General features: G+C 24.9%; 4 protein-coding genes across 6 annotated transcripts; 2 read left to right on the top strand and 2 right to left on the bottom strand.

Moving 5' to 3' along the window:
• The first annotated feature begins 1185 nt into the window (after window positions 1-1185).
• On the top strand, window positions 1186-21882 carry LOC128958872 (type-2 histone deacetylase 1-like). Of its 3 annotated transcripts, none has more exons than XM_054304831.1 (4): window positions 1186-1305; window positions 6179-8039; window positions 20795-21184; window positions 21253-21882. In XM_054304831.1, the coding sequence occupies exons 2-4, from the start codon at window positions 6200-6202 to the stop codon at window positions 21765-21767; spliced, it is 2745 nt and encodes a 914-aa protein (XP_054160806.1). In that variant the 5' UTR covers window positions 1186-1305; window positions 6179-6199; the 3' UTR covers window positions 21768-21882. The 3 variants fall into 3 exon arrangements, with proteins under 3 accessions (XP_054160806.1, XP_054160805.1, XP_054160804.1); XM_054304830.1 differs by having other exon boundaries at window positions 6150-8039; XM_054304829.1 differs by lacking the exon at window positions 1186-1305 and adding an exon at window positions 3506-3776 and having other exon boundaries at window positions 6150-8039.
• Window positions 21883-22353: 471 nt separating this feature from the next.
• Window positions 22354-23245, bottom strand: LOC128957729 (mediator of RNA polymerase II transcription subunit 20-like). The gene has a single exon (XM_054303539.1). The coding sequence runs from the start codon at window positions 23131-23133 to the stop codon at window positions 22408-22410; it is 726 nt and encodes a 241-aa protein (XP_054159514.1). The 5' UTR covers window positions 23134-23245; the 3' UTR covers window positions 22354-22407.
• A 257-nt stretch (window positions 23246-23502) lies between these two features.
• LOC128958818 (DNA-directed RNA polymerase III subunit RPC8-like) lies at window positions 23503-24454 on the bottom strand. Its single transcript, XM_054304754.1, has 5 exons — window positions 24313-24454; window positions 24156-24252; window positions 23928-24078; window positions 23665-23869; window positions 23503-23588 (listed from the first exon to the last, which is right to left on the bottom strand). The coding sequence occupies exons 1-5, from the start codon at window positions 24421-24423 to the stop codon at window positions 23538-23540; spliced, it is 615 nt and encodes a 204-aa protein (XP_054160729.1). The 5' UTR covers window positions 24424-24454; the 3' UTR covers window positions 23503-23537.
• On the top strand, window positions 24429-25325 carry LOC128958816 (39S ribosomal protein L51, mitochondrial-like). The gene is made up of 2 exons (XM_054304753.1): window positions 24429-24794; window positions 24863-25325. Exons 1-2 carry the CDS (start codon window positions 24653-24655, stop codon window positions 25204-25206), a joined length of 486 nt encoding a protein of 161 aa, XP_054160728.1. The 5' UTR covers window positions 24429-24652; the 3' UTR covers window positions 25207-25325.
• The last annotated feature ends 162 nt before the right edge of the window (window positions 25326-25487 follow it).

Below are 25487 nucleotides of genomic sequence, written 5' to 3'. Positions count from 1 at the left end.
GTTTTGTTTGCCCGGAGATTGTACTGATCCGATAGCACGGGTAGAATGGAGGAGAGGGAGGCATAGGAGAAAGTGACAGTATGTTTGAGAGAGAGAGAGAGAGAGAGAGGGGGTGAAAGTGTGTTTGAGACATCACTAGTGCTATGAAATATGGTTAGCATCTGTTAAACATCTGCAACGATATAAACATTATAACGGCATTCACATTGAATCCCATGTCATACCATCCCATTCCCGCCACCATATGATCCTAACATTTCAAAAACAGCAGATTTAAGATCACATAAAAAGTATATACACTATGTGCTGTATATATATATATATATATATATATATATTTGTTAATTTAATAAAAATAAATATTTATATTAATCACTAAAGAATTTTTGGACATTAATTTTGCTCTTAAAGTATTATATATCAGTGTTGGCCACAAAAAACACAAAATTATATTAGATTGAGAAATAAAATTATCTAATAAATGGTAGGTCTGGGTCTCCAACACTTGATTTATACTAAACAACTGTAATTTTTTTAAAAATCTATAACTAAATATAGAAAAAATTATAATTACATACATACTAAGTAAGTTAATAACACGTTAGTCATTCAATCGTTATTTTCTATTAGTTTGTTATTGTTATAGTTGTTTTCAAGTTATTATAATTTTTTGTTCAATATTTGTTATCAAAAAATTTTAACAAAAAGACAATAAAATTTATTGTAAAAACACTTCCTAAAAGTCAAACTCTTATCTCTTTCTTTGATTATTTTTAGCATATTTTTACAAATATAATGTCAATAATTTCTAAAATTGGAAACATAGGGTTGGCTAATGATATCAGGTTTACTCATCTTTAACTTCAATCTATATGACACAGTCATCAGTCTATGACTAAATATATACCCAAGTTTTAACCAATTATTACAATTAAACTCTCTCCCTCTCTCTCTCTCTCTCTCTCTCTCTCTCTCTCTCTCTCTCTCTCTATAAAAATTGAGAGGCAATTGATGGTAAATATGAGGGATGAAAACACGTGCTTTTGGTTTGCTTCTCTCGGATTGCTTGCTATTGCCATCATTTGAATGCACCCCCGATCTGATGGAGTGCCACCCCCTTTAACAGTACAATCAGTTGTAATATTTTGGTTTAGTCTAAAATGTGTTTCAAATGAGCAAATGGTCACAAATGCATCAGTTTTATAGTACTAGTCGTTGAAAAAATCAGACGTTAACACCAAAACCAAACCTTAACTAGTGATCAGTTCTTTACAAATGAAAAGTAACACCAAATATAAAATTTTGGTAATAAAATACTTTTGTTATTATATTTCTAAATATATTATATTTATTTTCATTTAATTATATTCTTAAATTGAAACAACTTTAATAAATTTGTTTAAACGTAAGTGTTATTTATTATTACTCTTAAATGTATATGTGATGTCTAAAAATAATTTCAAAAATATATAAATTCAATGTTTAATTTCTCATTTCGAGTACTTTAAAAGTTTATGTTTAGCTTAATTGCAATGTTTTGAAAACTTGTCTATTATATGATATACAAAACACAAAAAAAATGATAATAAATATCCAGTAGTGATGTGTGTGTTCCCTACCATTGCCTCAAAGCCATGAATGAGAGAATTTCATGTCTCCGGAAAAACAGAAATAGTTTTTATAATTTTTAAAGAAAGAAAATTATGGCATTAGTTGTGTTGTTGTTGTTGTTGTTGTTGTTATCATTCAAATAACTACTTCTTTAAAGTGAATACAGTATTCAACAATCAAATACATTGACAAAACCCACGACTACTAACCATTGGAAAGAAAGTCGCGATATTTTTAAAGATTTCTATTCAAATGTTTAAGTTTGTCTGCAGTTTATTATTGATAGACCTTTTGTATTGAGAAATGATTTTTTTTGGGTAACTATTTAAGTATTGCCAACTGAAACCTCTCGTCGAGTTCTTAAGTAAAAGTAAGATATAGTTTCCTCTTTATGTTTGTATTAAAAGGTATAGCAGTTATGCAGACTGTTGTCAGTCGTGTAACTATTACTTTCAAAGATTGATTTACGAGTTTTCAACGCACAAAACATTACAAAAATATTTGAATAGTTTTATTTGAGATCCAAAAAAGTATTGGACACTCATTTTAAAAGTATTTCAAATGTTCCGAAGTTTTTATAAAATTTTTGCAGACTATCGATAATATGATCCCAAAAAAGTCGGAAAAATAATGAGATTTTGTGTGCTTTAAAAAAAAATGTTTTAAAAGCTTAGTGTGAGTGTCATACCCCAGGAATGCCTCCTTTTCCCAACTTTTTTAGGTCTTATTAAACACAGGTCTCTACTTTCATGTGCCTCTAATCCCTGTTGACTACTCTATGGTTATATAATGGCATTCAAATACTATTCAAACTATTCCCATATTTTCTAATAAAAATTTCTTTTTCAAAGTGAAAAATATTTGCATTAAATATGCTTTTATTATAAAAGACTGTATGAAATGGTTGGTTGGTTTGGTTAGATTGTAATGTCTATTCCAATGAGATTTGGCATCTTTTCTATTAAATGCATGTGTGGGGTGACGGGAGGTGACGATACCGTTATCTGTAAACCAGATTTTGTAGTCATATATATGACATATGAATCTAATCGTCAAATGACTGACAATGAGTGCACTGTTTTGCTCTGTTTGTTGTCTCCGGTGTTGTTGTCGTTTGTTTCGCTAAATAATGAGAGCCTTTAGTCTCTCTCTCACTCTTTAGTACACATAATGAGAGACATATAGTGTATGACAAGTCCATGAAAAAGCATTCCTCGTTTTGTTGGCTAAACACTTAGTTATGATCACCGATACAAATGAGTTATTCATTGCATTCACACTAAACAGTCTTTTGGTCACAACAGTTGTGAAAAACTTTTTTTACCTAAAAATTTTTGTATAAGTTTTAAGTTTCTCAAGAGTTAAATCTGAAAAAACTAATGCATTTTATTAAATGTCAATTTTATAAATATGATCACCAAATAGTACTCTTTTAAAAATGTGTGTTACATTGATTAATATTATTTTAGATCATATAATTTTTTTCAACAGTTACTAAAATGTATGTATAGTTATTCTACATCTAATTATATATTAAAATTAAAATATATTTATACAGTATATTATTATATGTATATCTGTGTTAATTAGTGCAAACCTATAATCTTATAATCATATTTGCTGTGTCACTCATTTATAGTGCTATTAATAATTTATTTCACGAATAAGTGTCTACTAATAAAAAATTACTTTTCATATCGTTATAAATAATATTATAATACAATCTATTCCGAGACACAAACCAAATGAAAGTGATGTTATTGAGAGTAAAGAGTTATTTGGAGTTAATTTATGCTTTCATTTAATTATTATTTTTATTCATTACGAGTAATAAATAAGTAATACTATTCATTAAGTTTAGTGAAATTATACTGTATTTAATAACATTGAGTTTATAACTTATTACTGAATATTACAATTGAAAACTATGTTTTATATTGAAAGCAAAACATTATTGTATGCATTGACTGCAAATTGTGTTAATCAAGTCGTGTTTACACAAAATTGTGTTAATAATCATATTTTTATATATCTCTTGCATTTTTGATTGAATTTAGTTGACCCCAAAACGAGACTAAAATACTATAATAATTATAATCGGGATATAAATTGTGGGATATATATAATCGATATATAAATCAAATTATAGTTTGACTAAAATAATGGTAAATATGAATTGACAACAATTTCTTAGTTTTATTTAGTGACACTAATTTTAGTTACTGTTTGACAATTATCTGTTATTTATGTTATTGTTTATAAGTATATATTGATTATATGTGAGTCATACTCATACATATTTTGGTGATTATAATTTATTTCATGTATTTATTTAAGCTTTATTTAATATAAATTTTAATTACTTTTGATTTATAAATAATATAATAACATGTATAGCATAACTTTTAAAGTGTAACTTATTATTATTTTTTATTATTGTATTTAACAATATATAACTTATTATTAACTCTGAAATAATTTGCAGATATCAAGACTCAGTATAATTATAGATTCATAATATCATAAATATAAAAATAGATGTAATGTATTATATAGTTTATATTTTACTCTCACACGTAAAAAATAGATTTAAGAGATAACAAATAATTTGTGAATCAATTTTTTATTAGATTTTATTCAAAAATTATTATATACAGATAGGGAGAATAAAGTTGAAGACGTTTTTGATGAATGATTTACAAAATATAGCAAATATTAGATATTATTTTTTTACTGAAAAATAATCTCCAAATATGTAAAATTGTGTGATAAAAATTATATTAATATACGATTTAAAATTTGGTTACAATTTACTTTCAAAGTTGAAATACACTTTTAGTGATTTTTAAACAATAATTAATATTAGTATTTAATAATAATATATTTTAAAACAAAAAAAGTTATAAAAATCATAATTCCTAATAATAAATGTAAACATTAGTTTAAAAAATTGCATAAAAGTTCTAAAATTCCAAGTCAAAAGACAAATCAAATAAGTTAAACATAACTCAAATAACTGAATTTAAATTAATAATTGTAATAATAATACATATAATTAAAAAATTAAAATTAAAAACAATTAATTAGTTCTAAAACTTAAAAATCCGCAGCAAAATTTTATAAAATTGCTTAAATTAATAAAGCAAAATCACATTAATATAAAAAATTATCAGCAATAAATAATTACATTAATTTACTCTAGTTAAAGTTGAGAAATAAATTATATTTTTCGCATTTTATACAGTCATGTTTAATGCATCAAAATTAAATTATAAAACAAAATTTTAATAAATATCTAAAAAACAAATATAGAAAATCTTGAAGATATACTCTATCTCATCATTGTTTAAGACTGTAAAGTTTTAGACAAAAATATTCATCATTAATTTATAGTATTTAATATTTTTTTAAAGATATCTTTAAATTAATAATATTATATTTATTTAGAGCATATTTAGTTATTTTTTTACTATTAATACAGATTTTAACTAAAATAATAACTTTATTGTCCATAGAGATTTTAAATGGTCAAAACGACTATTGCTTTTATTAAAAATTAATTTAATTTTTTAGCAAATGATGCCTTTAAGTTTTACTATGTCCCCAAAAAATATCAGTTTTTTAATATTTAAAATACTCGTTTAAACAAACAAAAATAACTAAAATAATTTTGGTTAAAAATGTCTAAAGGTATATCTCAACTTTAAAAGTAAATTGTAGCCAAATTTTTAATTAGATTTTAAAATATTTTATATAACAACAATTTTACATATTTGCAGATTATTTTTTAGTAAAAATCTTTTATCCAATATTTGCCATATCAAGCAAATCGTTCATCAAAAACGTCTTCAACTTTATTCTCCTCACCTGTATTTATTATAACAGTATATTTAAGCGATTTTGATCCTGAATTAATTGCCTTAAAATAATAGTTTTGTATTGTTTTCTGGTAATTATCGAAGTATATATTTAGTCGTTTATTAGTCAATTAAGTGTATATTCAAAATAAAATACAATTAAATACTATTATTTAGAGCATTCACGTAAATATAAGTAATTATTATACAATACATACAGTTTATATTATGATAAAACTTTTTTAAAAATTTTATCGTATATTATCAAAGTTTTTATTTTTGTTATATTTCTATTAATATTTTAAAAATAATAATTTTATAAAATGTTTAACATAACATATAATAGCTATATTATGTAGAAAAAAGTTAAAAATATTAAACTTTTCAAAAAATCAAATAAAACTTTAAAGATTTTTTTAAACTCTAAAATTGTGTTTTCAAAACAAATAAAAAAGATATTTTATATTTATATTTAAGTATAAAAATAAATAAATCGAATAAAGGGTAATAATTAGCTCTCTCTCTCTCTCTCTCTCTCTCTCTCTCTCTCTCTCTTTCTCTCTCTCTCTCTTCATATCTTTATTGATGTTAAAAATGAATATAAACACCGAAAGAATGGACACATAATGATAACAGAGTTAAAACTTTTATTATATTTAAATCGCTTTTTTTATTCAACAGTTATGCTAATATTACTATTTATTGGAAAGTTGTTTGACATTTAAGACGCGATGGGCGAACCAAATGCAATGGTAGGCATTATCAGGTCAGGGAATGACAATTGCTTGAGCACTGGTAGCTCTAGTTTTGGACAAACTGGTGGTTCCAGAGGTCAGAGGGAGGCTATAATACAATTGAGTGAACGATTACAATACGAGTCATACAATAGCAATAGGAATATAATAGATAAGTCTAACGACAGAGGAATGGGTAGTCAATGCAATACTATGCCAACAGTGCCTCCAATACCTCCAATGCCTCGACTCAGAACAAGGACTACAGTTTCAATTGCACAGAGAGATAGAGTGAACAAAGATAAAGAAGACAGAGAGAGCCAGTTTGCCAGCACTGGTAGCAAAACCAGCTCTAAACTGACTGGTAATACAAACCATAATATCTCGAGCGCAGGCATTGCAGGCGATGCCATTGGGAATGGGCTGGTGGTAGTGCAAGTAGGGCGAGGTAAGCATCCAATACATACACTACACAACACCACTACCAACACAACCATCAGAGCTGATCACTATTGCATTGGCACCACTCCATTGGCAGCACCAGTAGTACCAGTCTCTGAGTCAAAGAGCAACCAGAGCTCCCTTTCCAGTCTTTCCGCGTTTGACAACAAAGCCTTTTCATGTGATGGCGAACCACTTGTGGTCGACGCTCAAGACATACAAACACATAATCTTAATAATGGAGACCACTGTCTGTCAAACGATGCCTTAACTAATAGTGTCCTCAATAGTGATCGCTTAGTGACCACCACTTGTGCTAAAAGTAATGGACTATTAAATAATGAGAGTATCTCATCATCCAGTGATTGTCTCCAGAAGTTAAATAATACATCAAAGACTTGTTTTATGATAACTCGAAATGAGAGCGAATGCGCTCTTAAGGGACAACAATATTGTTCCTCCAGTGACGACAATAGTTACGGTCTAAGAGCGCGTAACAATCGGTCCACCCGTTCATCGGTTGTCAAACATATCGGTGTCTTCTACTCTGATTTGTGTGATGTCATCAAAGCCATGACAACTGGTGGCAATCAATCCAATAATAATAACATCAATAATAATGGTAATAATGCTAATAATGGTCATAACAATAGCAGAAGTGTACCGCAACAGACCATAGCATCGGGAGGTCAGTCACAGCAACAACAACACAATAATGCGACCAATGCTTGCCATCAACGGACTAGTATATCATCTCCAATAGTGTCCCATAATGTCAATAATCATGTGCCACAACAGCAACAACAACAACAATCTTCAGCACAACAGTCGCAATCCCACCCAATTCAAGCTCAGACATGTGTAACTTCGAGCCAAATGTCTTCATCGCATGTGATGTCGAGCCAAACAACACTGAGAAGTCCGACTCAATCACAAAGCCGTTTGAATGAATCGCAAGTTCATGACTTACCCGATATCCTTAACTCCCATTTGCCTCCTCCTCCTCCTCCCTATTCAACTCTTCCTTCGCCATCAATCCAATTGCCACCACTATCACCATTACCACCATTAGCTCCAATTCGTGCACCGCCACCACCTCCTCCACCGCCACCATTACCTACTGGTCGGCCACCGTTGCCATCTAGACGTATATTACATGCACCGACAGCTGCATTGGCTCATTGTTCGCGACCAAACTATTTGAGACCTACCTGTGCTGTCAGTGAAACAGAGACTTCAACCTCCAAAACATGTCTTTCATGTAATGGTGTATCTATTCGATGGTTTATACTATTGATTGCATTTATAGGACTATTGTGTTCAATAATTGGCACCATTTTGGGTGCCCTCAGATCTACCGGTAGGGAACACCTGACACTGGCTCTACTAATGATCGGTAAGTTATCTCTAAAACTCATATTAACTTAATTTGTTGTTTCCTTTTCTCATATCATTATTTTTATAATACTGTATAGTAAATGATATGGTGTTATAAAAACTATATTTGATTTCTGTTTTGTGCGGTCTTTAAATGCTCTCATATATTATGATATATTATTGTATTATAAGAAAAATGCATTTTATATAACATATGATTTTAATGATATTTTATTCGCTAAAATGATTTGCTTTTTTATGCCTCACAGTCTGTCTAATACTCTTAAGACGCATAAAAAATCAGTGCAAATGATATTATAATATCCATCTTTTGTTGTGATATTTCTTAGCATAAAATGTTTATTACTTTTATTTCTTTCTTTCTTAATCTCAATGATTGCAACACAAAAATATGATGAGAGAGAGAGAGAGAGAGTGAGTGAAGTCGTCATATATTTATTGCAATTCAAGGTCCTCTTCTACTACTAGTTTTCAAATTTCAATATATATATATATACTTAAATATATTTAAACCTATTGATATGTTATATGAGATGCCGAATGTCCAGAGGGCATGTATTCCTCTCAATCACTACCATAACCACTATTGAGACATCCCTTACCATAGCATTGGCACAACTAATAGTGTACAATATATTTGAGTTTGAATTACAAGTTTGTAATGGATTAGACTTTTTTTGGTAAAAATCTTTCCTTGAAATACATACAAAATGGCATATTTTAACAGTAAAATTACAATACAATACAAAATATATTTTTATTTATTACTAAGTATTTAATTATTTACGAATTTATTATTTTTATTTTAGATTTGCTTAAAGTTTGTTGTTTTCATAACAATATTGCATTGAATAGATTATTACATTAATATTTCATAAGATTTCCTAATCATAAATTATCCAAACTTTAATTGTGATACAATATTTTATAGAAATGTAAAATTGCATTTTGTTTAATATACAATATAAAACAGTAATTTATTTGTATGACATATAAATACCATCGTCAGGACATAGTATATAAAATATAAATAATATGATAATAATAATAATAATGTGATATAATTATAAAGATGTCTTTAATTGTCTTTGTAATACAAATCGAGATTGAATCTAATTTTAAGTTAATTTCACAATTAATGCATTAATTTTAGAAAATAACTTAACCCTAAATATAAAATAATACACAGAATAGTTGTCTTAAGATTTATAAGAGTAGTTTAACGGATCATTTAACTGAAAAATAATTATCCTTTTATTCAACAATTTTATCACACAATATAAATGAGTGACACAATGTGTCTCAACTTAGAGGGTTTGGGATAGTCAGCAAAAAGGGATGGATATAAATATAATATCTTATGCCACAAAAAACTGCTTTAAATAATTATCTCTTACAGTACTAATTGTATATAATATACAAACTTATATTTCATTAAATTTCAACTAATTAATTAAAACCGCTTTAAGCATATATTTTAATTTTATAAATAATTTTTATATATTTTTTTTTAATTTACAAAATATACTAATTTGAAGATATATATAATGACGCTATTTATCTAAACAACTTATTACTTTACCAATTCAATTATAATATTGGTTTTAATTTTGTTAATTTTCATTAATTGTTATTTATTCTATAATAAAATACGTTTAAATATTAAACAAAATATTTTATAGATTTAACATTGATAAACATTTTAAAAATAATAAAAGCTTTAACTTTAATTTACAATTCATTACAATCAAAGTTATAGTATACCATATAAAATATAAAATTATATAAAATTTTTATTAATGTATGAATAGAAAACAATTATGAATAAAAGTATTTAACAGTAATTTTTAGTTTCCATTTTTTTAATCAAAATCTTTTCATTAAACAGTAAAAATCTATTTAATAGAAACTCAATTATTTTTCAATTTATATATACAGTAAGTTATATACAGTATATATATCTATATATTTGTTATAAAAAATATTTTAATTACAATTTTAATATCAATTATTTTTTATGATGTAATTTATTATATTAGTATTGAATTTAATTTTCAAATAACTGGATTTATTCATTTTAAATTAAATTTAAATTGAAAGCACTATATATTCAACATTTTTATTAAATTGAAATTTTTGATTATATTCATCTTAAATACATATCATTAAATTTTGTAAAATACTATTTCTTATTTTATTATTCAAAAAATTAGTTTTATTTGTTACAAATTTAAAAATTATTAATATTTTAGCTCATATCATAAGATTTATTTTACTTAAAATTTTTTTGAATTTATTTACGGAAGTAATGCTTATATAGGGTATATTGTTTAATATGTATGCGATTGTGTGGCACTTAAAACAATAGTGCGATAAAAGTCTGTAGTCTTCAAAATCTTGAAACCATTTGAATTTCTATTGTATTTTTAAATAAATTTTTTAATGATTATGTTATGATTTGTTCATTCAATTCAATAGAAATATTAACATAAATATTTGAATTATACTATTAACTGAGTAAATCAATTTTAATTAATTTATTAATAAAGTAGTTAAATGATTTATAAGTCATAATTTTTTTTTTAAAACCTATGATTTTTATTTACAATAACTAATGGAAAATTTTGAAACAATTATAATTACGATAAATGTTGTCTATAATTAAAATTTAAACATTTAAATTACATAAATATGGTTCAGGGTTGGTTCAACACATTTGATATAACATTAGTTATTATATTATTCAACAAAAAAAACAATTTTATATCATTTTAAAATTTTCTATTTTTAAAGGATATTCACAAATCATATTTAATAGCAATAGTCGTATGAATTTTCAAACACAACAAAAGTTGAACTCATATTCAGAAAAAATAAAATGCATTTTTGACTAAAGCGTGACTTTATTTTTCCATAAAATACTTACGGATTAAATGTTTTCTTTATATATTTTTGTTTTTTAATTTTATGGCTAAATAATACATTTATTAAGTAAAAATAGTTACATATATAACAATTTTATTAAATATATAAATTAATGTCTTATTGTTTTTAGCAATAAAAGCAAAACTTATGTAAAACACTTGACATAAGTACGTCTTAAACGAGGATTTGAATTATCAACAAAATATTTTGAAAAATGTTTATATATTATATAAATGTGTATAATATGAGAAAAATCATATATTTATTTTCAGCAAAATTAATAATAAATAATAAAACTTGTATTTTTGCATTTTTGACCCATTAAGAGGTCTAAGCCTTAATATATTGATATATATAGCAAATAAATTTCAGTTTTTATTTGAAAAACTCCTACTAATTATTTTTATTTAAACCATAAATTCTCAAACTTGAGTTATATTTTTAATTATAATTATTTATAATATGTAAATAATAATAAAAAAATATTAGATTACTTTATTATTTTTATAAGATTAACCAAACTTAAAATATATTGATTATAATATACAGTACACTAGTATTATATACACTAAAATATATAGTTTTCTTTTTATGACTAAACTTAAGTTCTTTTAATTATATTTTTGAAATTTATTATAATTTGCAATTTTTCAACATTTGATTTATTTTTTAAACAAACAAATGACATCATTTTAACGAAAATATTATAATTTTGAAAGTTTTATATAAATCTTTAAAAAAATACACTTTACTTTATGTATTCAAAATATAATTATACCTAAAAAATGTTTTTTTTATTGACGTAAACTCAGTATATAATATTCATATTTTCTATTTAGAAATATTTTTCTTTGAATTTTCAGACTATTTGATGTACTGTTATGTAAATAATAAAGTTTCTAATAGTAATGTTTTACAATGAAAATTATTAATGTTATTTAAATAAAATTTTCATGAAGATATTCAAAATTCACAAACATTTTCTCATCATATTTAATAAGTTACACAAAAAATATTATATTTTCTAATACAGTAATTTTATTATTATAACTTAACATAAAATATCATTTGCTTTCAATTTGCATAAAATACTAAATATATATTTATTATTTAACAGAAAATTTAAAAATAATAAGAAAATAGTATTTAATAAAATGATTACAAAATATAATATTGGATTATTTTAAGTATGAATATATAGTATTTTATAAGAGGTTTACATAATGTACTTTAAGTTAACATTGTATTGATATTTAGTAAAAATTTCTATTTTTATTATTAAAACTCGAATTCATAGGTTCAATGTTTTTTTTTTGTTTATTCATTATATAATTATTATTTTATTATCAATAAAAATGTCATTTTTGGTAATTTATATATTTATATTATTTTTAAGAGATCAATTTTTAAATTGCAACTACAAAATTATAAATTTTGTGGTATGTAAATGATTGATATGAAATAAATCACGTAATCATAGAATATATTTAATACAGTTATTATATTAAAATATTTATTGTAATCAATGTAATTTAATGATTTTCTAATATACAGTATTATGTATTGTTATAAAATAAGTTAGTTTAGTTTATTATAGTCTCACTTACTATTTATATTCACATAATTTTAATTTTATGTTTTGTATTAAGTGTGTTATTATATTATTCAATTCAAAACTAAGACACACATTGGGATATGTGTTAATGTATGTGAAGGCCCGGCAGTCATAAGTTATGCTAATTACCAACACTTGTGTTATGGATTTGGATGTCATTTTAGTCCATTTCATAGCATAACCATTGACTAGACTCACAAAAATTTATGTTTTAAGCGCTTTTGTATTGACTTTTTTTGTTATTTTCTTATGACTTTACTTATAATATGAATTTTGATATCATATACTACTTATATTAATATAATATTATCGATTATAACATTAAGTGAAAATTGTTATTATAAAATTAGATTAATGTGAATTTTGCAACAATTTTTTTCTTAAATTTATCAATATTTATTAATTAGTTCTTTAAAAATATTTATAATTTGCTTAAATTATTATTAATAATAATTTTTATCCATATTAGTGATATGAGTTAACAACTCCTTGCATTCACCCAATTAACTATATTTAATGATTTCTATTATAATTACAATTTATTATTATTATAATTTAAGTGTTTGTTGACTTAAATTTATTATACACTACATCTAGGGTTGGATCAAATTCTTTTCCTCGTTTTATAATCCAAAAGTTATTAATATTCTGACTGGGAATTCCCCGGGAATTTATTTCTTTGTCAAATCACATATTGAACACTAAAAATACATTTTATTATGTTTGAAAATGTTTGAAAAACAAATATTAGACTATTTTGTATTGATAAATAGTATCAATAAATTTATTAAATTAAAATTTATTTTTAAATATTTCAATGATTTTTTTGTAAAATATTTAAGTTTATCTAATATTTATTGTAATAATATAAAATATATTTTCCGGAAAAATTGGAGGAATTTTATTAGGGAACTTCCCCTCTAACTATATCTAATACATATGTCTTTTTATACTGTATTATAAATATATTAAAAGTGCAATACTATAGCTTTATTTGATAATCTCATCGTTTATTTTCATAAGCATTTGATATGATGTGTTGAAATGGATCAATCGTTTGTTATTTGATAGTAGTGTCTAATAATACATATATAGTAAATCATTAAAATATGATATTATTTTGTTTCTTATTATATACAATATAATTGGTATGACCACACATTTGGTCTATTAGTAAAGCTATAATTTCAGTTATTAAAAACTTAATTATTTAATTAATTTTAAGTATCTCTTTATTACTGATAATTCAATGAAGTTATATTAGTTTCAAAAATTAATTTCTAAAAAAATAATTTTTATTTTATTAAGTAATATCATTTTACATCATAGATGCAGTTCAATATATCAAATATTATTTAATATAATGTGGATATATAATATCAAGAATATTATATGAATAAATATGGCTATTATAGCAAAAAACAGATGATATTGACAATAAGATATTTCTTACTATTAATTTATCAAAATACACATTTTATTGACATAGATGTTGTAATATATTAATTGTATTTGAGTTGATTATTTAATATATATATATATATATATATACTGTATATTATATATATAAAGATATCATTGCTTTATGTAATTGATTACAATCTTATGTTCACTACAAAATATTATTTTAAAAAATTTCATGAAACAATAGGCAAATTTACTGTTATAATATGATTGATACAAAAAATATTTTTTAAATATAATTTAATTAATTTTTAAATTAGCCTCTTAACTTATTGACTATATTATTAAACTGGAAATTTAGTGTTTTTTGAAGCGATTTTATAATATTAAATAATTTTTTATGTAATTACTTTTGTCGGCAATTAATTCATATAATTAAAGTAAAATGAATTTTAGTGATTATACAGTATATAACTTTTCTACATATAATATTGGAGTATATAAATAAAAAATTACTTTATAAGTAAAAAAACCATCATGTATAGTTTTACAAACATTATAATAATTATTAAAAATAATGACAGTTAACTCAATTTTATATACAAACAATTTGCACGAGTTTTTGAACAAATTAATAGTTTTCCAATTAGTAGTTTCCCGGATAAGATTATGTTAATGTAAATATTTCCTTTAATTTATTACAACCACTTGAATGCAAAATAATAAATACTTTATTTTAGGACATAAACAACAATATTACTGTTTTATACATAAACTGATATATTATTGCTATTAATTTTTGTCCCAAAAATAGAAGACCAAAAATTAATCATTTATTAAGACCAATAATTACACTAATGATTATCTAATTGTTTAACTTTTAATTTAATTTTTGACAACAAATATTGAACTAAAACTAATTTTATAAATAGAAATTTAGGATAATTTTGTAATTGTCATTATTTTTGTGATAATTTGCTAAATGATTTTTCAATGAGTTATTGCAGTTAAATGTGTTATTAATTAAGAAATGAGTGCAAAAACTTTCATTGTGTTAATCATGTGTTTTATATTTAAGAAAATGACAATTCATATAATATTTATAACAGGATTTAAAATACAAATTTTTGGATTATATTTTTAAAAGCAAGAAGTTTTCGGTCTAATAATTAATGTTTATTCAATTTATTGTTTAAAAAACTGCATTTAAATGCATATGTCTCGAGTGTTTTGCACTCGTTTACCAGTTATGCTCTAATTTAATGACAATAATGTCTACAAAGTTGCAAACTATAGCCAAAAATGTCGATCCCTTGGTTTGTTGGTTTCGGGCGGACATTGATCTTCTACTCACATCATATATAATGGGTTTTCTATTTATTTGTTTACTTCAATAATAATGTGTATATTTATCTATTGATGGATTGAGAGATGGTTTTGCACTGTTGGCTATAAACTAAAAAAAGATGTATAATATATAATACTATAATATTATAAAGCGTATTGTAATTTATATTGTAGTATACATTATATCCAATGTTTATATATACATATTAAACATTTAATATCATTTTCTCATTAATAATATACTCTTATATTTATAAACTGGATATTTGATATAAATAACTAGTATTAAATTATCAAGTTTATTTATTAAACTATAATAAAAGTTATTTTAATACTTATAGATTATATATTTTTTTAAATAATTTTTATTATTAAATTTAATATTTTGCGATTCATTTTTCTTCGAAATATATTTTTTCAAAAAACATGAAAATAAATTGTGAACATAAAGTAAACTTCTTTTATTTACACATACAATAGTAAAATATATTTCAATTTAATGACATGATTGTAGTTAACAATGTTTTAGAAATTTTAAGATTATGTTGCGATAAATGATTGTGAGATTCAAAAAAATATATTAACATTATAATGTTATTTATATAATATATAACTTTATAACATATTTACAGTGATTTAGTTTATGTTATATTGTATTATACTTTATGAGTGATTTGCCACATGAGTTGGGGTGTTGTCCACTATATTGAATGTTTAACACAACTGATAATTATTAAGGAAATATTTAATATATTTTAACTTTTTATTATTAAATTTAATAATAAGTAGTCACTCAAAAAAAATTACTTATGAGTGATGATACATGAGATTACAATTTATAAGATAGTTAATTAAAATTAAGTCTAATGTGGCTTATAAAAAACAAATTTACATAAATTTTAATTCTATACATATAATAGTAAACACGATATCAAACAATTCAGGTTATGTTATATTTAAATATATGCCTTAAATTGTATATAAATAAACTTATATAAATACATTATATACAGTATATATGAGTGAAAACCAGAAAAATAATGCTTAAAATAAGATATTAAAGATATATTTATTGTTCATTACTCTAAAAAAGAGGAATTGGAGTGAAAATTATTGTTTAGACCACTAAACCATTGTTTATGAAAATAATTTTATTATAAAAATAGAAACCATAATATCTATTGAAGTAAACTTAATATATATTTTGAAATATTTTACAATCATAGCGACAATTTACTTTTCAATATAAATTAACTATAAACTAAATTTATAATAACAGTAATAAAATTATAAATTTTTGTTAAAAATAAGTTTAATATATTTTGTGATCCTTTTATTTATTTCATTTTTATTTATCTTTATGTTTATTTTGAACAATAAATATTTCGATTTACTTTTGTAATAAAATTACAGTATATTGAAAAATATTTTTACTTTGCTTTATAAAAGTTATTAAGTTTTAGTATTTTTTGTGTTTTCTATTGTTATCATCAATTTATAGCCACATTGTATTGCCTTTGAGTTTTGTAGAGTATATATTAATACTTTTGAAACCATTTTTTGAATAATTTATTTTAATGAACACAATATTTCACTATTAAATAAAAATTCAAATAAAGTGTATTTTTATTTGAATGCAGTGATACACCCATGAATTATATAATTTAATATTTATGTATGAATTTATATGTATCTATTTTAAGTAAATATTATTTTATAATTTTAATAATACGAGATTCATGTAAAGCTTTTAATATAAATTTTTGTTTAAAATAGAAAAATTCAACTAATGTTGGGTTTAAAATCAAATATTATTTATAAAAATATATTTGTTATAATATATTTATAACCATTATTGATGTGAAACTATTTTATTTCAATTGAATTGTATAAGACTAAAAATAGATTTTATATCTAGTGTTTAGAGAGAGAGAGAGAGAGAGAGAGAGAGAGAGAGAGAGAGAGAGAGAGAGAGAGAGAGAGAGAGGATCAACTGATATATCACTTACTAATCAATAAATTCAATATCCGTTGTCTTAAGTATAAAGTTAAGGATTGTTTGATATAAAACAATACTTTAGTCTTAATATTAAGCTTTTCTCAACGCTATTTCAAACATCACTTAATTTTATTTAGAAATATCGATAAATCTACAAAAAATACTTTTATTATAAAAATAAATTTTTCTTGTGATTATCAATGAGTATCTAAAAAATATGTTTGTTTTGATGAGAAACGATTGATACGAGTATATGAAATCATGACATGTTGTGTGTGCGGTGTTTTGGTTACATTTATTTGAAGCATAACTTGATATTTAATAAAACAAGTGGTACTCAAAAATCAGGTTTTTATATGATATAAAAAAGATTAGTCAGAACTCACCAAAAAGTTTTTTAAAATAATCTCCTTTTCATGACATTACTATGGATAGCAATAATATTATGTTTTTTGAATTTAGGTCATCTATAGGGTTATAAAATGCAATAATATTTTAGTTATTATATGGTATATACAGTGGGATCTGTCAGTTATTTGTGAGAATAATAAATATTAGTTTGAATTAATCATTAGTTGGCGGATATGTTTAAGCATTAAGTAATTTTTACTTTTGCCAAACCTTGAACTTAATGCATACCTTTATTTACATTTTGTTATAAATAATATTTTACTAAAAAACTACAAATTAAGCACAAAGTAGTTTATTTCATTGTTCAAAATATTGGTTATTGATTTTATCATATGTGACATCTATTTTATTGTAACAATTAACACAAAATAATCAGATGGTATGGTCTAACTCATGCACTTTGCATTAAATATAATATTTAATAACTGATAAAATTATATGAATCCTTAACCTATTAATATATTATTATTATTATTTCCCAAATATAAGCCGGCTATTAAATTGTTGGCAATAATTACAAACTTATTTATCTTATGTATTAATACTGAATATGTATACAACTAATGCCCTTTAAATGGTTTTATAATAATATTCATTTGTGTTGACATATAGTCGTTTCCTTTACTATTTATATTGTTATTTTGATTTATTATTATGTTTATAACGCAAAGTTTATTTTTAGTCTTATATAATTAAACCGTTTGTATAATTCGTTTGCCTTTTTAATACCAAATTTAATGTTAAAAAATGTAATTTCTAACTAAGTTTATCTATAAAGTAATAATAAAATGAATAAACTTTATTGCAATTTGCAACACTAAGACATACTGTACTATAATATATAAACAATCAATTTTATGATAAAATCAAAATTGCAATCTAAACAATTGATAATAAAATTATAATGTTTATGTAAAATATATTTCAAATCAAATTCAATTTACTATAATAACAATCAATTGTTTAAAATATGTAAGTAACAGAAAAAATCAATGATATTATGAAATAAATGGATATTTTATGTTTTCGTATTTGTTAAATACATTAACGATTATAAAATATTTTAATTTATTGCTTACAAGACTTTTAAGACTAATAATTATTTTGCAATATGTAATATTCATTTTTAAAGAAAAATATGTTATAAATATTTATATGGAAATTGAAAATCTGTGTCTCAACTAATTTTGTAAATATTTAACTCATTTTTTAATATTTTATTGCAATATTTATAATATCGGTGACAATTTGTTTGATATTCAATCTGTATATTGCAATTACAGTGATATATCAATCATATAATTTTTAGACCCATAAAAATATTTGTTATAATTTATAACTTATAAATATAAAGACTTTTAATTTGAAAATATTTGGTATAATATGTATATACAATAAATATAATTGCAATAATTTATATAACTTATATAACGTAATGAAACCTCAAGTATTATTGAAATATAGTCCTAACTTCCTTAAACTAATTGATCCAATATTTAATCATTAATATGAAAGTACTTTATATACTGTATCATAAAAAATTTCTTTAATCACAGTTACAAAATGTATTATAATTTTAGCAATTTATTTGCAGTTAATTTGCAATTTTTTATTGCAATTTCTTTTCCTCTATATTAAAAAAAAAAATCTAATTTATTAAAAGTAAATATATTAATTGATAATTGACTTTTTAATTTTTTTAAATAATATATATTTCACCTATTAATTCAAAGTTATGCTTCTTATATACAGCAATATTTCTATACATTAATAATATAATATTTGACATTTGTTTTGTTGTTGTTGTTGTATTTCAACGTTTGAAGTAATTATTACAAAAACTAATCATACAATATCCTGTATATAATAGAGGATATAAGTTAATATATATATCTATATAGTAATGGACATTTATGAAATAACTATTTAGTGATTTATAACATTATTACTTACATGAGATGATTTTTTTTTTGCAATAAATAAAAAAATAAATTATTATGTATTATTTTTGTTGCAAATCATTTAGATTTTATGCTAATTTTATATAGTTTTAGCTAAACTTATATATTGTGAACTTTTACATTTAGATAACAACACTAAAGCTAATTATCAATAGCCTTGTGTTTTATATGTTATTATTTTAAATAATTAAATTAGTTTATAAATCCAATTAACTGTGAACTAAACTACCGTTTTGTGTATATGTAAACATTATTGAAATTTATATTTAAATTGTCAGATAGGCTTCATTAGTCATTTATTTATTTAGTTATATAAAAATCTATTGAAAATTTTAAATTACATAATTAGTTGACATATAAAATATGACCATGGGTTTTTGACTTTAAATAACAATTATTACTGAAAATAATTTCAATGAAAGTAAATTCAATTTTGACAAACAAAATACAATTAAACTTTAATATTGATTGTCTAAACATTTTCTCTTTTATCAAAGTCAGTAAAAAAAATCCGATATTTATTTAACAAGAATTTAATTTGTCCTTAAAAAGTAAATTCGAGTAATAATAATAATAATTATTATTATCTTTTTTACAATAAGTGACAGTAAAGTCAATAACGATAGCCAACAACACTGTCACATAAGTTGGTTGTGTTTACGACTTTCAGTACAAATGTATTTGTTTTTTGCTCTTAACTTATAATTACATTTTACTTCAATCGACTTCTTTTTAATATTAAATTAGATTTTACAGCAAAATATCCGTTTTTATAAATTTAATTATTTTTATATATCTTTGTATAAAACAGTTAGTCATTAATTTATATGTCTGATTATAACGATATAATTTAATAGATATCTATAAAAAATATATTTAATTTTTAATGATTCGCCTCTTTGGTATTTATATAACTAAAATGATTTACTTATAAAAATGTCATTTATTTGGCCATTTTTACTGCCAGGTTGTGTGACATTAAATATCATTTAAATTTTATTTCCTTTTCTGTCCTATTACTCAATCACTAGACTTATTGACCTATAATTTAAAGTGAAATTAAATTAATGTTTTGTATTAATCCAATGTAGGCGTTGGTATAATCTTAATAACTGTGAGTGGGATTGCATGGAGGCTGACATCGACGGGTCCGACCTGGAGGTCCATATTAGGTCTTCATGAGCTCCATCAACAACAGTCATTATGTAACGGCAGTTCACTTAATGAGGCGTCTCGCCGTTTTGTGCCACGAGTACCGGCGCCTTACGGTCGCACTGGTACTCATCATCATCCGTACGGAGCGATGTTTTATCCTGAATTTCAATACCGACCGCCACCGCCATCATATCAGGCGTCAATGCAAGAATACCGACTTCGGTTATTATTGCTGGACAGGACCTCATCGCACCCGCAGTCTACCTCATTGTCACCTGTATCGCCACCACCCACTTATAGATCATCTGCTGCTTCTAGTATGACCGGTAGGTTTCAAATAAAACTAATTTTAATTTCTAATATTAATTTATTATTATTATTATTATCATAATAGGAACTTTACCCCGACAGTCACAACATAATACAATACAACGGGCAACCAGTCGTCCTCCCAGCTATAGGACTGGAGAAGTACAGGCAGTAATATCGACGGCACCATCATATCAAACGGCTACCACACAAACGGTGTCACAACCGCAACCATCAGTACAGAGCCAACCATCGGCTACACAGATAAGACAGTCGACTTCATTGACCACAACAACAGGTGCATCGACTGCTGTGTCGACCACAATGACCACTAGTCAGACACAAACACCACTTCCCAAAGCATGTAAACCTATGACACAAAAGCCAAGTCATTATTCATCACAACATGACATTAATCGGGTGACAATACTTCAAACGACAAATACATCGCAAGTGTGTACACCTAATGGTGTCAACATAGTGGCCATAACTCCGACCACTATTATGTCAGCTAATACTCCGACCACAACGACAACTATACCCAATCTATCGACTTCTATAATATCTAACAATGAGGTCCAGATCTTGGCTCACGTGTAGCTCATTATTAGTCATTAATACAAACTATATTTGAAATTATATATAATTGAATTTATATTTTATTTTAAACAATTTTATCATTTTTATATAATTATAAATATATTATTTAGTTATAATACTGTACTTTTATTCATTAATTTCAAATATTTTACAAATAAAAGAGATTATGAATAAGTGCTTTATTATAACTTTATATATATAAATCCATTTTATAAATTTAATTGTAAATATATACCTTAATTCATGATACATGACATCGAAATAAAAATTAAATAAATTCTTATATTTTACCAAAATTTAAATGTCTGACAATTTTTTTTAATTTTTCAACAATTGTACGCTATTTTTATATGACATTATCGTAAATATTTATAAAAAATATTTATTACAGAAAATTTGTATATTAACCGATACACCGGAACAGTATAGTTGAAATGGGATGTCATGTCATGTAGAGTACAGATATAATATGTAATGAAAAATAATATAAGATTAAAATGTTTTTAAAATTTTAATTTATATGATTATTTGAATCCAAGTATTTATTAATTTAAAAATAAAATTTGTATGAAAAATGATTGCATTATAAAGAATATATGATATGATATATACATTTGTAATATAATATAATAATTGAAAGTTAATTAGTATTCGTAGTATTGGTTGTATTGTTCGGCAAACTTGAATTGGCGGCCGAATTGGTGGTCAGCGACGATATTGTTACGGCTTTTCGCAATTGATTGAAGTAATGGTTATATTGTTGTATTGTATCGATTGGTGAATAAATATCATTCATTTTTGATGCCATCCATTGATTAGTATCCGATAAACCACTACAGCATAGACTTTGAGCCAACTCTTTGATGAGATCCCAACAATGGTTGGCCACTACAGAAGGTCTGTATTCGACCTCCAATAGCACACCTTTGAATTGTGGTCCCAAAGAACAGGAACCGATTCGGATGGCAAAGTCACTCAACGACCACTTCTGTCCTCTGCAGTCAAAGCGCGACATCTTTTTGTTACTATAAATGGCCGACAAATTCATGACAATGGCATCAAAGGAGGCGTCGGCCACCAGTGATAATCCCGTGTCCAACAGTGCAAAACAACTCAATGGATACTCAGATGAATGATATATACTGAGTATACGTGATGTCTGACCACCCGATGGTATCATTGTGTCCATTATGTCAGATATCGGTCCACTCGCCGTATTTACCGAATAATAAGTATCGCATTCCACATAAAATTGTCCGCATTTTTGGGCGCCAAATGTTTCCAATTGTTTGCTAATTAATTCAATCATGTGTTGGCCACTTTTACCCGACGGAATCGGTAATGAATAGACACACGAAACACCCATCTTTTGTCTTAAGATTATTGTTTAACACGTGTTTGTGTTTGTAATCAAATATTGTCTTCAATTGTCAAAAACTATTAACAATTGACTCAAACATTGCAAACAGCGATACCTTTTGACTAAAGTATGAGTAATAAAAATGAAGACAAATTCAAAATATCTTTCGAGTCTTTGGTTAGACATCATTGGCCATCAAATGATACCAAAGATATTATTAAAAGATATTATTTAAATAAATAATTTAAATTTAACTTATTTTATTACTTTTAATTATATACATTAAACTTCATATTATTTTATTAAAAATAATTTTTGTATCAATATTACCAATAATTTTAGGAAAACCGGTAATAATTGATTGATATATAAAACATTTAGTTAGTTATGAAAACAATAACATAAATATATCACTCCTTCCACCACGAGATCAGACCTAATCCGGACTCATTGATTGTTCCCTAAGAAAGACAATTACATCAAATCAAACAAAACAATTGAAACATAGAAATAAAAAAAATAGCAATTAATTAATACTTTGATTAAATACGGAATTTTGCGTTTATTATCGGTAACTGTATTAGTATTATCGCCACCGGATATGTTTGAGGTCGATGTGGGACCAGATGGTGATGTGTCAACAAACAGCTCCTCTTTGACTTTAAATCTAATTTTTTCTCCGATATCCATAAATAGTTTGTTGTCTTCGTACTCCCAAAACCACAACTGTTCCGTTTCATCGCTAATAAAAAAGTTGACAACAATTCAAATACATTTTATACATATTTTAAAAGACATACAATTTGGAGTTATCCTGAAGATAATGAGGTGGTATTATGATGTCGGCAAAGAATCCCAACGACACAAGCACTCCATCCATCGATGACGACCTTATTTTGCCGACTATTACTTCACCAATAAACGGACGAAACACCACAAATCGGAAGTTAACTGAAATGTCATATAAAAACAAATTGAAAACAAGTTAAAGAAATGCAAATAACAGACAAAATAATTGGTAATCAAACCTAACGTATGGGTCGCGCCATCGCTTTGATAGAGAAATGATTTACCAATTTTGGTGATATCGGACAGACATATACAGAGACCAGTGTTTATGATAACCTAAGATAATCACAAAATTATCGGTTAGTTAGTCATCCAACAGGATGTCCATTACAATACCCGATTAGCCAACTTTCGGTTCAGTTCATCAGTGATGGCTTCCTTCTGACTGATGGCAAACATATGCGGAGGAATACGAATGGTATCCTCGAGTTGTACCAACACATACATTGCGTAATCAAGACATTGATCACCACTTGGTTTCAATCATATCATAACCACTGCTTTCAATCGTTGACCAAACACTGTGTCCACACTTGAGATCACTTATCACATCATCAATGATGTCATGCATTACATCAACACATCATTGATTGTCATTTCAATGTTTCCACACTTTCATCGATTGTATTATTGTTTGTATTATTCAGTGATATATTCAATGATCACATAATAAGTCATGAATTTGTTGAGACATGTGATGACAAACACTTTATTTCACAACAATGTGACCACAAATCCCGTTAAAGTCAGTGTCCGTCACTTCCAAAGGCGACCTTTTATCCGAAGATTCGGTTATAAACCGCATATTCACTGCAGAGGTATAATATAGTATATATTGATAATTGATTTATTTATGAATCAATTGATCCAATTGTTTTGGTTTAAGGGTTTCTGCCGCGAGTTAAGGGCGACGTCGGACCGTTGCGGACACTTCCCAACGAACCACTTCCCGATGAATGGAGAAAAAAGGAGGCATTGTTTGGTCAAAACGATTACATCGATCTGTTGGGCGACGGAAGTGTTTCAGTGACCGATCTTATGACAGGCACTCCCCGATGGCTCAAGAATTTTAAGGGCAATGAACTCCAAATGTCTGTTCGCAAGAAAAAGACTTATTCCCACTGGAAATGGTTGAGACCTAAGAAATATCACGAATTGGAGGCAAGAATTTTCTTCTTATATAAAAAACTTAACTTCAAGAGAGCTCCGCCTCCACCGCAATACCCGTAGAGATAGTGAGATAGTTGTCACACATGTGGTGACTATCACTTCAATCAATTTATATTTATAGACAAATGATTTAATTAAAAAAATAGTTATTAATTACATAATTATATTAAATAAAAATTTGATTAATTATTCGTCACATTTTAATAATGATTAATGAATTATTAATTGTTTTATTTTTAAGTTTATATTTATATTTATGCAAATTTAGCGGATATTTTTTGGGTTTAGACAAATTTTGACATTTTATTACAATCAATAATAATTTATATAATTTAATAATT

Source organism: Oppia nitens, unplaced genomic scaffold (assembly GCF_028296485.1).
Source record: "Oppia nitens isolate AA-2021 unplaced genomic scaffold, nextdenovo-longstitch-racon4-pilon3 scaffold3_pilon_pilon_pilon, whole genome shotgun sequence".
Taxonomy (NCBI): domain Eukaryota; kingdom Metazoa; phylum Arthropoda; class Arachnida; order Sarcoptiformes; family Oppiidae; genus Oppia; species Oppia nitens.
Note: the sequence above shows the minus strand (reverse complement) of the source record. Positions and strands in the feature narration are given on the sequence as shown.

Bases quoted from the DNA above. Each gene is read 5' to 3' on its own strand.
- LOC128958872 (XM_054304831.1), top strand. From the start codon at position 6,200: ATGGGCGAACCAAATGCAATGGTAGGCATTATCAGGTCAGGGAATGAC. The intron at 8,040-20,794 runs GTAAGTTATCTC...AATCCAATGTAG, and splicing joins ACTGGCTCTACTAATGATCG to GCGTTGGTATAATCTTAATA. The intron at 21,185-21,252 runs GTAGGTTTCAAA...TTATCATAATAG, and splicing joins TGCTGCTTCTAGTATGACCG to GAACTTTACCCCGACAGTCA.
- LOC128957729 (XM_054303539.1), bottom strand. From the start codon at position 23,133: ATGGGTGTTTCGTGTGTCTATTCATTACCGATTCCGTCGGGTAAAAGT.
- LOC128958818 (XM_054304754.1), bottom strand. From the start codon at position 24,423: ATGTATGTGTTGGTACAACTCGAGGATACCATTCGTATTCCTCCGCAT. The intron at 24,253-24,312 runs GTATTGTAATGG...TGATTATCTTAG, and splicing joins ACCGAAAGTTGGCTAATCGG to GTTATCATAAACACTGGTCT. The intron at 23,870-23,927 runs GTATGTCTTTTA...CTTTTTTATTAG, and splicing joins CTTCAGGATAACTCCAAATT to CGATGAAACGGAACAGTTGT.
- LOC128958816 (XM_054304753.1), top strand. From the start codon at position 24,653: ATGAATTTGTTGAGACATGTGATGACAAACACTTTATTTCACAACAAT. The intron at 24,795-24,862 runs GTATAATATAGT...TTTTGGTTTAAG, and splicing joins ACCGCATATTCACTGCAGAG to GGTTTCTGCCGCGAGTTAAG.